This window comes from Myotis brandtii, unplaced genomic scaffold (assembly GCF_000412655.1).
Source record: "Myotis brandtii unplaced genomic scaffold, ASM41265v1 scaffold266, whole genome shotgun sequence".
NCBI classification, from domain to species: Eukaryota; Metazoa; Chordata; class Mammalia; order Chiroptera; family Vespertilionidae; genus Myotis; species Myotis brandtii.
This window is the reverse complement of record NW_005360124.1, coordinates 12,727,045-12,742,227: the sequence shown is the minus strand read 5'-3', so window position 1 is coordinate 12,742,227 and position 15,183 is coordinate 12,727,045. Positions and strand designations below refer to the sequence as shown.

At 41.3% G+C, this 15,183-nt stretch overlaps 1 protein-coding gene across 2 annotated transcripts in view; it reads left to right on the top strand.

Moving 5' to 3' along the window:
- Nucleotides 1-6: 6 nt before the first annotated feature.
- FAM189A2 (family with sequence similarity 189, member A2) overlaps nt 7-15,183 on the top strand; it is a 60,942-nt gene continuing 45,765 nt past the window's right edge. For both annotated transcript variants that reach the window (XM_014541299.1, XM_005868329.2), the window contains exons 1-2: nt 7-152; nt 11,607-11,663. In XM_014541299.1, the coding sequence (XP_014396785.1) occupies nt 69-152; nt 11,607-11,663 (141 nt within the window). In that variant the 5' untranslated portion in view covers nt 7-68. The remainder of the gene's footprint in view (nt 153-11,606; nt 11,664-15,183) is intronic.

Below are 15,183 nucleotides of genomic sequence, written 5' to 3'. Positions count from 1 at the left end.
GCTCCGCGCTGCTCCCCGGCCGTCCACTGCTGTCGCTCGGGCTGCTGCAGCTGATCCTGGGGTGCTGCATGGTGGCACTCAGCTTCGGGGCGCTGTCCCTGAGCAGCTCCCCGCAGGTGAAGAACTCGTGCCCGTTCTGGGCCGGCTCCTCGGTGAGTGCCGCTCGCGCCCCTCTCCCTCCGCAGGGCCCACCCAGGGATGCAGGGGCTCTGCCGGGTTCCCTCCGCTGTCCCAGGATTGTTTGTCGCTTGCTTTCTGTTTTATATTCCACCCACGAGTGAAATTGTATGGTTCCTGTCCAGGACTGCAGGTGGGGAGCACAGCCCTCTTGCAGGCGCGTTGAAGTTTTGGGGGGAAAGCCTACAAGAGCGTGGCGTTCAGGGATGAATGGGGTTGTCCCCGGACAGTGTCTATTCCTCGCAGGCCAGAGGACTCCCAGCTCTTTGGGAAAGTGGAAGGATGGGAGTGGGTGGTAGGAAGGCGGGAGGAAAATGGTTAAACTTCTTCAGCCACTGAGTGTTTACTTCACGGATCACATCTGTGAGAGGAGGGGAGGGATTTTTGACATTTTGTTCACTGATGTATCAACAGTGCCTGCCTGGCACATACTAGGTGTGTTTGTAGGCTGGATGAAGTAACAGGTTGACTGGGGCAGGTCACTTATTTTGTTCTCCTTTAAGACGGATACATGTGAAACATGTCGGGATGAATGCAAAAGTAATGACAAGGTGTGTACACCCGTGCTTGCACCTGCTCATTAAAGGACGGCCCTAAGCCCCCACTCGGTTCCCGGAGCCACACAGGCTGCTGTGCAGAATTTAATTCTCCAGACCCTGAACCATCATTATGCATGAGCTCGCCAAAGCCCCAGGAGCCGGTATAGGAGCTGGAGATGTCTGCCCCCTCAGGGGCCTGGCCCTGCCTCCTGGGAAAGGCTGATCTGGGGCAAAGGTGCGGCCTCCATAGTCTGTGGACACTGGGTGGCTACTCTTCCCTGCCTCATAGCAGTTTCACAGCTTGCAGGACCTCTGACCTCTTGAGCTTTGCTTGGGGTTGAGAGACTTGGAAACAGGTCTTCATGGGAAGATTGTGGAAGATGAGTGTTTTAAAGTAAATGACCCTTTTATGAACGAACTAAATGTGAAAGTCTGGCAGTGCCTGTAGTTTTGCCTAAGATCTGCCATGAATGTGTGTTCCGGATGCATAAAAATTGTCCTGTTGCAGGTCCACCCATACCCAGATTCAAGACCAAATTCTAAGAGTATAGGAAGAACTCATTAAACCCCAAATAATTGTTTGAAAAGGACATTAAGAACCTTGCGTACCTGGAGCCTGGCCTGACGTTTTATACTTAAACCGATGCCAGTTTGCTCTCCTTTGAAATACTTGGATGCTGGGCGCTTTTACGTGGCACAGCCCATGCTGTGGTAACGAGGTCACAGTCTGTGCATCAGGTAGAAAGTATCCCACGCCTCGCTGAGTGCTCTTTAAACTCCAGGAGGAGGGATTAGGTCCATTATGCTTTTTAGTCCACATGTCAGACTAACTTCAGCCAAATGGTGGGTGCATTTCATTTCTCTAAATAGCATGGGCCAGAAATGAAACCTGCATCCATTTTTTTTTTAGGGATTTGCTCTTAGTAAAATCATAATCGCTTGTCCTCTCAGATAGCTAGTTTAGGATTATTGGAAACTATTTTTTCCCTTCTAAAATGAAAACCTGAAGTCAGGTGTGCTATTGTGAATTATTCTAGAGGCAAATGTACTTAGATGTCACCCAAGCCACAGTTGGAGTTGATGAAGTATTAAAAAAAAAAGGGCCATGATCTCACTCATTTATGGAATATAATGAACAACATAACCTGATGAACAGAAACTGGTGGGGGGCCAACGGGGCAATAAGGACACATATGTAATACCTTAATCAATAAAGAAAAAAAATATTTTAAAAAAAGGCCATCAGCCAGAAGATGAAGGCTCTTCCCTGGGCCTGCTGGCTGGGTATGTCCTTGTCTCCACCACCCAGGAAACCAGATCAGGGAAAGAATCAGTTATTTGGAACTAAATTCTCTTCTATAGGGACGTTTTCCACCCCCTATCTCCCAACTCTACATGCAAACTTGCAACTGTTCATTATTCTTACTTTGTGTGGCCTGTTTCTGAGGTTGACCTCAGAATTTGCAAAATGACAACAGAACCAACAGGCACTGCATCTCTGGAACAGCGGCCTGAGGACGGTATTGGGCACCGTGACTCTCTAAGTGTTTTAGGAAAAAAGTCTCACCCTCACCGGTAGCATACCTATTGAATTTATGTATGTGAGAGAGGTGGTGGTGTTTTCTAAACTCTGCATTATGGAAAATTTTATATTTATTCAGGTACTACACAATGAGCCGTCATATATCCTCACCCAGGTCCAACACTTGTTTGGTCTGGGCCTCTTCCTGGACCTGCTGCGGGGTCTGTGTGTTCTGATAACTGCAGGGGCTGGGTCTTCCAAGCAGGGGAGGGATGATCTCCATCGTGCTTCCTAGTCCATTTGTCAGATTAACTCCCTGTATTGTTTTGAAGCAAATCTCAGACGTTGCATTGTTTCAACTGTAAATATTTCAAGAGGTGTTTATTTTAAAATAGAAAACATAAACAGAATAGAGAGACAGCCTAGAAGTGACCAGGAAATCTTAAGAACCTCTCTCAGTTTTAATCTTTTATTATGAAATTTTAAGATCTCAACAAATATAGAAAAAATAGTTTAATGAGCTTCCACTTACCCACCACCCACAGCTTCAGTAGCTGTCCACACCCTTTCCCATTTCTTAACACCCACTGGGTTACTTTAAGGCAAATCCCAGGTATAATTTCAGCCATTAAATACTTCTGTATGTATTTCCAAAAGAAAGGGACTTAATAGTAAAGTGTAACTAATTTAAAGAGAGCTGAACTAAGGTTTTTATGACAGAAAGCTTAAAAATTATGACTTGAAGACTGTAGAAGTTTTTTTTTTTAACTCATAACTTCATTGGGATACAATTCACATTCCATATGATTCACCCACTTAATATATGCAATTCAGTGATTTTTAGTAAATTCACAGAATTGTACAACCATCATCACAATCAATTTTACAAAATTTTCATCACCCCAAAAATAAACCCTGCCCTGGCAGCTTAGTTGGTTAGAGTGTTGTCTCGATATGCCAAGATTGCCAGTTCAATTTCTGGTCAGGGCACATTCAAGAAGCAACTAGTGAATGCATAAATAAGTTGAACAATGAACTGGTGTCTCTCTCTCTCTCTCTCTCTCTCAAATTAGTAATAAAAAAAAAGAAAGCTGGAACCTATTAGTAGTCATTTCCCATTTCCCCTGACACCCTTATTCCTAGAGAACCGCAGATTAATCATGTTCTGTCTCTATGGATTTCTTATTCTGGACATTTAACATAAAGGGAATCATACAACATGTGATCCTTTGTGACTGGCTTCTTTCACTTAGCATAATATTTTCAAGGTTCATCCATATTGTGACATGTATCAGTACTTCATTCCTGTTTATTGCCAAATGGGATTCTATTATATGGATATACCACATTTTGTTTGTCACTAAGAAGTTTTATTGGCCTGTGAAACTTGGTAGTTGAGTAGCAGTGCCAACTTAAGTCTAAGATTACTTCAAACCCACGTAGGGACACAGTAGAAGGATATCCTCATATTTCAAGCTGTGGATGACCATTATGTGCCATAATCTGCTGTATCAAACTCAATGGACAAATCTTTTGGCTTCAGTAAAAATTTTGCTTGCATATTTGATACAAAATTAAATCAAATATATTTATTTAAAAGGTCTATTTTGTTAAACATGGCATAGTTCAAGAGTATTTGCTCCATATACACCTCTGTAAGTGTTCTCACATTGAGCCTGAGATTTGGAGGCTTCCTTCACTTGTTTGAACCTTGAAGGTATATTTTATCTATTTTAATATATACTTAAGAATTAGCCTGATAGAGTGGCTCAGTAGGTTGAGTGTTGTCCTGTGTACCAAAGGGTTGCCAGTTCTATTTCTGGTCAGGGCACATGCCTGGATTGTGGGTTTGATCCCCAGTCCAGGCACGTATATAACCGGGTGTGTACAGATGCAACTGATGGATGTTTCTCTCTCCTCTCTCCTCTCTCTCTCTCTCTATCTATCTATCTACACTAATAAAAGAGAAACATGGTAATTAGCGTAATCCTTCAATGAGGATTTAAAAAAATTTCTTCTTCTTCAAAAAAAAGAATAAACAGTTCCTATAAAGACTCTTTTTCAAAATTTCAGCGGGTTGAAGGGAGTGTTTTTCATGTACTCATTGTTTTTGAACATCCTGTGATCATTTCATTCTTCCTGGTATTCTTGGTTAATGACTCAATCTATTATTATTACCAAAGTTCATGAAGCTAAGAGATTAGCCACTTGTAAAAACAATATGAAGTTTGACTCCATGTGGGTGGCAGAGAAACGATCTCGATGTCCATGCTCGGGCCATGCTGTCCAGGCACCTGACTTGAGGGAGTGTTTAGTTAACCTTAGATCCCACTGGGATTAGCGGAGACAGCCTACCACACTGTGTTAGATTTAATGAAAGAGTAGAGATTTGCATTGGTTTATATCTCCTCCTTCAAAAAGCAGAATTCTGGACTCTGATGACATATTTGATCCTTGGGAGATATTTTAGGCAAGTGGTAAGGAGTTGGTTATTGTTTTTGATCCTTCTCTGGGAGCCCTAATTTCCTTTCCTGTCTGCATACATTCATGTCTCCCTGCTTGGAGTCACTGACCTGTACTCATGGTCACCCATTCCTTGAGTCTGTGATTCTTGGGTGAGATTCCAGTTCTTTATAAAGAAACAGTCATTGGTGAATCTTCAGGTTAACCTTTTCTTTAAAAAAATTGAAATGACAAAACATAAAACCAATGAATGATCCAAAGGAGAAATTAATGCAAAAGTTCTGAAGTCTCTAATGGTTAGACAATGGTAAATACATTTTTTCAATCATAACTATCAAATACTACTTTAATAGTTAAGAAGCATTTTAAATATAATTTTTTGATGAGTTTTATTGATTTCTTTAGTCCTTTATTTTACAAGACAGCAGAGTTACATTGATACGTTTTTGAGCAAAAAAAATAATAATAAGTTTTTGAGCAAGTTATTGAGCCTCTTAGCCCCAGTTACTCATGTATAAAATGGGTGGGATGACTTTTACCTCAAAATTGATTATGTAAGCGTGTAATTAGAAAACATTTAAGACAGTGGTTCCCTGTTGGGCATGGCACCAGGCCTGGCATATACTAGAACTTCTATCAATGTTTTTTAAACTTCAAGGCAATATTTCATTAAAGTAAGATGAACAGACCAGTTTTTTTGTGGGGCATTCTGCTAACCATCATGTATACATTAAAATATCCTGTTGCATACTTCCTTAATTTTTTCTTTTTAAAAAAAATATTTTTATTGATTTCAGAGAGGAAGGGAGAGGGAGAGAAAGATAGAAACATCAATGATGAGAGAGAATCATTGATGGGCTGCCTCCTACACGCTCCTCACTGGGGACCAAGCCCGCAACCTGGGCATGTGACCTGACCAGGAATCGAACTGATACTCCTGGTTCATAGGTCGACACTCAACCACTGAGCCACCATGGCCAGGCTTCTTTAATTTTTTTTAATGAGTCATGCTGGACAGGTAAGGAAGAATGACACACACACACATTTTTTAAAATTGCTAGTGTAAACATCATAACAAGATAGGTTATGAGAGGTTTGATTATTATGTGCTCATTTATAAGGTAAGCATGGGACATTAACAACATGGCTCTTTTTATCTCTATATTTATATACAATTTTGATAAGCAATCCAGAACATTTTTACCCTAAGGCATGCTAGTGGATTAACAAAGAAAAATAGGAAAGTAGAATTATATGCTTTTGATATTAATGATTTGATTTTTAAGTTGGAAAACTAAGACACATTAATCATATCTGTCAGGTAATAGTGATTCCAGTCTGGAGTACCTCAGAATCCTTCTTTGCAAAAATCATTGAGAGAAAAAGAGCGAGAGAAAGACATCTGCTTTTTCCTAAAAGCTATAAGGAATGGGTTGCAAGTGAGTAAAACCAAAATTGTAATAAATCTCACTCTAACAATATAGAGATAATCTGATGTCAGAAAATAGGATCTTGCCTGTTCATTCAGAGCAAGTTGCATCTTGCATTGCAAGGAAAGAATGCTGATGGAGTTGCCTTTTGCTGTTGATTTACTCTTTTAGGAAGCACAGAAGTGAATAATGTGTTTAGGCTTCCATGGTCATTTTTGAGTAAGCTTGTCTCCTATTTTTGACCTTTATTTATTTATTTGTTCATCAGCCATTCATTTATTCATGACTCTTGCCATAACTGAGTGCCTTGAGGGCCCTTTACGTATTTGAGTGACTATTCACAGATCTAAGACCTCATGAGGTTGCCAGTGAGCATAAAACACAATTAAACAAGTAATAGTATTATTGTGTAACTAGAGGCCTGATGCATGAAATTCATGCAAGAGTAGGCCTTCCTTCCCCCCAGCTGCCAGCACTGGCTTTCCTCTAGTACCCAGGACCTGGGCTTCCCTTGCAGCCCTGGCTTTGTCCAGAAGGTCATCCGGAAGGTTGTCTGGAAGGACATCCGGTCTAATTAGCATATTATGATTTTATTATTATAGATGGGCGCCATGGATGGTCATTGTTAAGGGATTTTTTTGACTCCCTTCTGGAGCTCCAGCTGCTACTGCTGCCAAGGGAGGTAGAGGTAAAGCATACTCTGCCATCTTTTTTTAAAATAGAAGTGAAATATGTTTATTGTAGAAATGTTGGGAAATTCAGAGAGAATCTAAAACAGCCATAATCCCAGTTGAAACATCTTCTTTCCAGTCTTTAAAAAATATTTAATTACAGTTGGTGTGCAATATTATATTAATTACATTAGTTTTAGGTGTACAATATAGTGATTCAACATTTTTATATGTTACCTTGTAATCGTGCCACTAATTCTAGTAATCATCTCTCACTGTGCAAACTTATCACAATATTTCTACTATATTCCCCTTCACCTTTCCACCCATTTCCTAGCCGCCTCCCCTCTGGTAACCATCCCATTGGTCTGCGTTTCTATGAATCTATTTTCTTTTTACTTGTTATTTGTTCAGTTTTTTTTAAGTATTCCACATATGAGTGAAGCCATATGGTATTCGTCTTTCTCTATCTGACTTATTTCACTTAGCATAATAACCTCTAGGTTCATCCACGTTGTTGCAGATGGAAATATTTCATTCATTTTTTTTGCCAAGTAATATTCATTATATATATGTACCACATCATCTTTTTCTTCTTTTTTTAAATAAGAGTTTTTTTGGGCCAAACTGACGACATATGCCAAGGAGCAAGATCTCAAATGATCCGTGTACGCCATCTTCTTTATCCATTCATCTATTGATGGACATCTAGGCTGCTTCCATATCTTGTTTATTGTAAATAGTGCTGCAATGAACATAGGAAGGCATATGTTTTTTCAAATTAGTGTTTTATTTTTCTTCAGGTAAGTACCCAGAAGTTGAATTGCTGGGTTGTATGGTATCTCTATTTTCAGTTGTTTTTTCAGGAGTATCCATTCTGTTTTCCTTAGTGTCGGCATCAATTTGCAGTCTGCCCCCTTCTTTGCTCCCTTCCCCAGCCTCTCTCCTCATTCATGAATTCTGCCACCACCCCCAGATGACATGTGAGCATCCATTCCCTAAGTCTTGAGCCCTAAGAAGATTCATCCCCAACTGCAGCACTCTCTACTCCATTCCAGTCCTACTTCCTCGGTTCCCCCTCTCCACCTCACCACTCACAGGGTTCCCCAAGTGTTTTAGGGCTTAATTGGGCTCTAACAGTTGGAACAATTGAGTATAAGTCAGTGTGTGCCTTTGTTGCAGGGTTCAGGACTGAGGGGGATGCCACTACAATTCCCACGTTCAACTGGAATGCATGCAGTTTTTTAAAGCCTCCCTGAAAGGTGGTTTACAGAAATCAGGCTGGGATTTAACATGGGTGTGTGTTGACTCTATAAAACAGTTCCGATGGAAATGGCATCTTCCAATTCACGAACATGATGTTTATCTTGATTTATTTCAATCTTCATTTAAGAAGATCTTCATTTAAGGTCTTCTTCTTGCTTAATAAGCTTTATATGTCTCCCTACTGAGGTCTTAAGTATCTTTAGATGATTGATATTTCTTATTTGTCAAGTACATTTTATACATATTTTTAAAATTGTGTTTTAAATTTAGTTTGTTGCTCGTATATGCAACCTTCCCCCTCCAAAAAAAGGGGGGATAATAAAGAAATAAAGATGGCTTAGTTCTTTTGTCCCAGAGATCCTTCATTTGAAATGACAGTTGTATCTGTCATGAGCTATTATGTATATAATCTCCCTTCCAGCTTAGCAACCTACTCCTGGGACTTTATCTAACAGAAATAAAAAACATTGTTTTTAAGGATATATGTTCATAGATGTTGGCTGGAGCCTTGTTTGTGAGGGCAAACGCTGGAAATAGAGTAGATACTCATGAATATGGAAGTGATTGAATACATTAGGTGCAGCCATACAAAGGAATATTATGTAGCCATTAAATGGAAATGAATGAGAGCTATTCCTGTGAACATGAAGAATTTCCATGAAGTATTTATTGAGAGGGAAAAAGAAGAGGAGGAAAAGTATCTTTCATGATCCATTTAAAACGAGAACAAATACAATATTTGTATTTGCATGTGGCCCGCGGGCCGTAGTTTGAGGACCCCTGTTTCAATCGCACTGTACGTGTGCGCCCGCACGTGGTATTTTGTGGAGCCACCACACTCAAGGGGCCAAAGAGCCGCATGTGGCTCGCGAGCCGTAGTTTGCCGACCACGGCCCTGGCTGGTTTGGCTCAAATAAAGCGTCAGAACAAATACAATATTTGTATTTGCTTGTGGCCCGAGGACCGTAGTTTGAGGACCCCGTTTCAATCGCACTGTACCTGCGCGCCTGCATGTGGTATTTTGTGGAAGAGCCACACTCAAGGGGCCAAAGAGCCGCATGTGGCTCACGAGCCGCAGTTTGCCGACCACGGCCCTAGCTGGTTTGGCTCAATGGATAAAGTGTCAACCTGTGGACTGAAGGGTCCTGTGTTCATTTCTGGTCATGGGCACATGCCTAGGTTGCAGGCTCGATCCCCAGCATCAGTTGCAGAAGGCAGCCAATCAATGATTCTCTCTCATCATTGATGTTTCTATCTCTCCCTCACCCTTCCTCTCTCTAAAATCAATAAAAAGTATTTTTTAAAAATAAAAATTTAGAGGAAAACATGTACATGTGTAAAAATGTAAACATGCTAAATTGTTAATGTGGTGGGGGTGAGTCAGAAGTATAGTTGAAACATACCATTATTTTTACAGGCTTTTTTGGGCTGGGCTGGACACCTCACTTTGATAATACTGTTTTAATGGAAAAAATGTGTTCCAGAAAGCTGATCCACAGGGCTCTGAATTAATGGAGACTAACTGATGATTCAAATCAAATCATATTTATATTTCTGTGAAGTGGGCAGTTTGTGTTCCCCTCAAGGGCAGACCTATTTTCAGTGATGTTCTCACAAAAATAGTTGCATTTTCTCAGCAAAGTCCAGTAAGCAGCAGGGCGGGCAGGCAGGGAGGGAGCACGTGTGCATGTGGAGGCACACACACTCATGCATGCACCCTGGGACTTATGCATGAGCATATACACATGCAGCACATGTGCAAGTATGCGTGCCAGCATGCAGTCTGCAGGGTGGGGCCCATGCTGGATCACAGGTTCCTGAGAAATCTCTATCATCACAGTGGGGTCAACCTTTTGAGTTAGAAGAGATCTGGAGATGGTTTCCATCACTCACCATATTTCTAGGGAAATGCAAGTGAGGGCCCGAAAAGTGAAAGGAGTTGGGCAAGGCCACATAGTTAATTAGAAGCCGCGTGGGAAGCCTGGACCCCCAGGTCATGGATACCAAATCCCAGTTTATGAAGTAGATGCAGCCCACACCCTCTCGGTGAGCCGCACACACCCTTCATGTCTCCAGGTAGAAATCCTTTAGAGTGAGAAAATATGCTATTGGATTTCAGATGATTACAAGGATATAGTGCTTGGTGGGCAGACAGCTGATAGTAGCTTTGAACATTGATAGGATACAAAGAAATTGTTGCTTATCTGACCATGTGTGGGTTTTGGTCCTTGATACTAGTGGGTAGACTTGATATTGTGGAATGAGTTACTCCCAGTCAGTAAATGGAGACTAGAGAGTATTGCAAGCAGGCCTGTGAGCTTTGAATTTGAAGCAACATTGCCAAATCCTTCCTGATTTGTAGTAATTGTGAAATGGTACATTTGAGTGATTTGGGTATAAAATGCACTTGAAAGAAAATTCCCTCATGACTGCATTCAGCCGATGTGCCTTATTGCACACAGGTAAATGTGCTCAAATGGCATCAGAATGTCCTGGCTGAATAATTACTTTGGCTATTCTTTTCTAACTGTTTAGTGAACTGTTACTTAAAGGGCTGACGTTGGTTTCCAGTTTACATTTTTGCAAAATGCTGGCTCTTTACCGAGGATTTTATTTTATTTATTGAAGTGTCATTTTACACATGAGATTCTTTCTCACTGTAGTCCCCCCTCTTTGTGCAATAAATGCTCAGGAACATTTATTAGTCACCAGTCATGTGCCAGGCACTGTGCTAGGAGCAAGGGATTCAGAGAGACAAGATAGAATTCACAGTTAGTAGGCAAGACAGAAATGCAATACAGAGGTTTTTGCAGGAAAAAAAATATTATATGTAGAGGGTTTCCAGGTGTGAGGTGGTGGGATTAGTGAAAGCTTCTCAGAGGAAGTAACTGTTATTTGGGGTCTTGCAGGATGCATAGGAGTTCTCAGGCAGCTTCAAGGGGAGTTGGGAGGAGAGGACATTGCAGCAAAAAGAAGCACAAAGCCCGGGAATGTCTAGAGCCGAGCCAGTCGGAGGAATGATAGATGTGCCTGGAAGGAAGGTGTGTGGTGGAAGGGGCAGGGGTACATGGAAACCGCGTTTGAGAGGTAGGCAGGGGAAGATCCTGAAGGCCTGGTTGACTATGTAGAGGAATTGGCTTGTTCTGTGAAGATGGGTACCCACCTGAACAGCAGGTGACGGTGAGATGTGCATCGTTTGAGGCTGACTCTGGCAACAGATTAGGTGCCACTGTGGGCAGGGAACTTGGATCAGAAAAACTGATCCCTTCACTAACCAGAGGATAGACCAATTTTTGTTTGTGTTCTTAATTGACCTTAAGAAAAAAATACAGTCAATAAAAAAGCTTCGGGGCCTTGAACGTGAAGGATAGTCCAAAGAGGTCTATGAGAGCTCATATAATCAGCAGGAATATTAAATATTTGAGTTAGGAGGCTTTGAAATGTCAGCATTTAAAAAAATATATACTTTTAGAGACTGGGTATTCGTTTATTGGAATTGGTCCCTTTTCTAGATTTATGATATTGTTTATCTTTGTAGGTGATACTCTCTGGAATCATAGGATTAACAACTTGGAAACGGCCTATGATACTCCTGGTATGTACTGTTCTTATAAATGTTTATCCTTTGTAAAGGGTGCTCTTTATGAAGTCTATTAAATAAGCCATTGAAGAAATGCTAAAGCTCCCTTGTGCATCATAGAAGAAGTTAATGATGCCTTAGTTTCTGCCTGCGCACCAGAGGGTCTTGGGTTTGATTCCCAGTCAAGGGCATGTACCTGGGTTGCAGGTTCATCCCTTGCTCCGGTTGGTCTAGGCGTGTGCGGGAGACAACCAGTCTGTGTGTCTCTCTCACATCAATGTCTGTCTGTCTGTCTGTCTGTCTCTCTCTCTCTCTCTCTCTCTCTCTCTCTCTCTCTCCCCCTCCCTCCCTTCTACTCTTTCTAAAAGGCAATGGAAAAAATATCGTCCAGTAAGGATTAACAATAACAAAAAATAGTTAACGGTGGACAATATTAGAACTCAGATGTTCTCATAACAGTAAAGTATTTTGCCAGTTTTCTGATTGACTTTAAGTTTCTTATGTATCCAATGCTAAATAAGTGTTTCTTGTTTCAGGATTAGACCTGTAAGGATATAATTTTTAAAAAACATTTAATATGAATATATATATATTTTAAAATATATTTTATTGATTTTTTACAGAGAGGAAGGGAGAGGGATAGAGAGAAACATCGATGAGAGAGAAACATCGATCAGCTGCCTCCTGCACACCTCCTACTGGGGATGTGCCCGCAACCAACGTACATGCCCTTGACCAGGATCGAACCTGGGACCCTTTAGTCCACAGGCCGATGCTCTATCCACTGAGCCAGACCGGTTAGGGCAATATGAATATTTTTTAACAGATATAAAAGTAGAGGGAATAATATAATAAACTCTCTGTACCAATCATCCAGCTTTAATAATTGCATATTAACTCCTAGCTAGTCTTGTTGAGCTTGACCCATTCCCCCAACCCTCCATATTCTTTTGAAGCAAATCTCAATATTAATCATAAATACATAATTTTTTATTGTTATAATGCTCTGCTTGGACAACCTCAGAATTTTGTCGCTTAGATTTTCTATATTCTCTCTCTATCACACAAATATATTTTTATGATAATACTAGAGGCCCGGTGCATGAAATTCGTGCACTGGAGGGGGGAACAGGCGGGAGTCACTCAGCCTGGCCTGTACCCTCTTACAGTCTGGGACCCCTCAGGGGATGTCTGCCTGCTAGCTTAGGCCCGATCCCCAAGCATTGATTTTTATAGAGAGTGGACAGGGAGAGACAGAGAGAGAGAGAAACATTTTTATAGAGAGTGGACAGGGAGAGACAGAGAGAGAGAGAAACATCCATGTGAGAGAGACATATTGATTGGTTGCCTCCCACAGAGGTACATGCCCTTGATCAGAATCAAACTGGTTACAACTTCCTCTCACAGTCTGGGACCCCTCACTACTTACCACCCGCCTGCAGTGGAGGTGGGAGAGGCTCCTGCCACCGCCGCTGCGCTTGCCAGCTGTGAGCCCAGCTTCTGGCTGAGCAGCGCTCCCCCTATGGCAGCGCACTGACCACCAGGGGACAGATCCTGCATTGAGTGTCTGCCCCTGTGGTCAGTGTGCATCATAGCTACCGGCCGATCGGCCGGTCGTAATGGTTGTCTAGGCTTTTATATATATAGATGGACATATATTGGGGAGTTTTAATAAATACAAAACTAATTTAACTTCTCCTTAAATACTATAAGGAGGAGAAGCACTATATAAAATACAATCAGAAAAATAGATTGTGCCCTGGCTGGGTGGCTCAGTTGGTTAGAGCCTTGTCCCAATACACCAAAGTTTTGGGTTTGATCCCCATTCAGATGCATGAAAGGGTCAACTGATGAATGTATGAATAATTGGAACAGCAGATTGATGTCTCTCTCCCTCTCTCTCAAATTAATAAAAAAAATTTTTTAAAAAAAGAAAAATGTATTCCTATATTGTGTTGATGGTCCTGAAAAATTAGTTTTCAGGCCACACTAGCTGGTTTGCTCAGTGGTTAGAGCATTGGCTCTTGGACTGAAGGGTCATGGGTTTGATTCTAGTCAAGGGCACATACCTCTATTGCAGGCTCAATCCCCAGGCCTGGTTGGGGCATATCAGGAGGCAACCAATCAATGTGTCTTTCTCACATGGATCTTTCTCTGTCTCTCCCCCTACCTTCCACTCTCTCTTAAAAAAAAAAAAAATTATCCCCAGGTGAGGATTAAAAAAAAAAAAGAGTTTTCAGGCCCACAAGACAATTTAGGCAACATTTTACCAGCCCATCAATTATTGCATTTAGTGAAACTATGCTAATATTTCTGGAAGGAGTAAATTACTAAGGCATCATTTTAATGTCATCAGGATGGGTGAAAACGAGGCTGTGGATGAGTTCTGTGGCAGATGTTACGAGTGCCTGAGGCTTGTTTTGCAACAACTCCCTAGGTTTACAGTCTCTGCACAAGAATTTTGGATGGTGTTCAATGTTTATACTAATATTTGGTTATAGGAAACATTTTTTCCATTGGGTCAGTATTGAAATACTCAGTAATAGAAACCTCGGGTATTTAAATTAAATTAAAATCAGAAAATCTCTAATGCTACTTATACTTTAAAAATTCCAACTGGTGAAGAGAATATGAGTATGTGTTCTAGATAGATATTAAGAAAGCCCTCCTTTTATCTAAGTAACAATATAATCTGATGAATGGAGTGAATCCAGAGACATGAAGCATAGAACAGGGTACGCGGAGTCTCGGAAGGAAGGTAGGGGAGGGTGGGTAGGTGGGTTGGAGGTAACCAACCAAGGACCTTTTATGCATATAGGCATGGCCCATGGACACAGACAATGGGGCAGTCAGGGCTGGGATGGGGTGTGGGGGCGGGCTGGAGGGGGGATCATTGGAGGGAAAGGGGGACATATGTAATCCTTTCAACAATAAAGAATGAGTAAACAAAAAAAAAGCTCTCCTTTAAATACATTGATTTTTCCAAAATGTTTTCTTTTTGAAAGATGCCCTATACATTTATTATATGAGCTCAAGCAACTTTAAATAAAAATGACCTTAATACTCCTGTATCTTTATTACATTTTATTTATTTATTCTCACTCGAGAATATTTTTCCATTGATTTTTATAGAGAGTGGACAGGGAGAGACAGAGAGAGAGAGAAACATCCATGTGAGAGAGACATATTGATTGGTTGCCTCCCACAGAGGTACATGCCCTTGATCAGAATCAAACCCGTGACCTTTCAGTCCATGGGCCAACTCTCTATCCACTGAGCCAAACCAGCTAGGACTCTTAATTACATCTTAAAACATTATTTCTCATTTTTTTTTGGTAATTATATGTACTTGGTCACAAAGTTGTAACCAATTTGTACATCCCATATTGTGCTCTGCTTTTTCTGTTTAACCAGAAGCCCGGTGCACGAATTTGTGCATGGGCAGGGTCCCTCGGCCTGGCCAATGATCAAGGCCTATGTGAGGGAACTGGCCGGCCAGGGGAGGAAGGACCGCAGGAGGTTGGCGCTGCTGGGG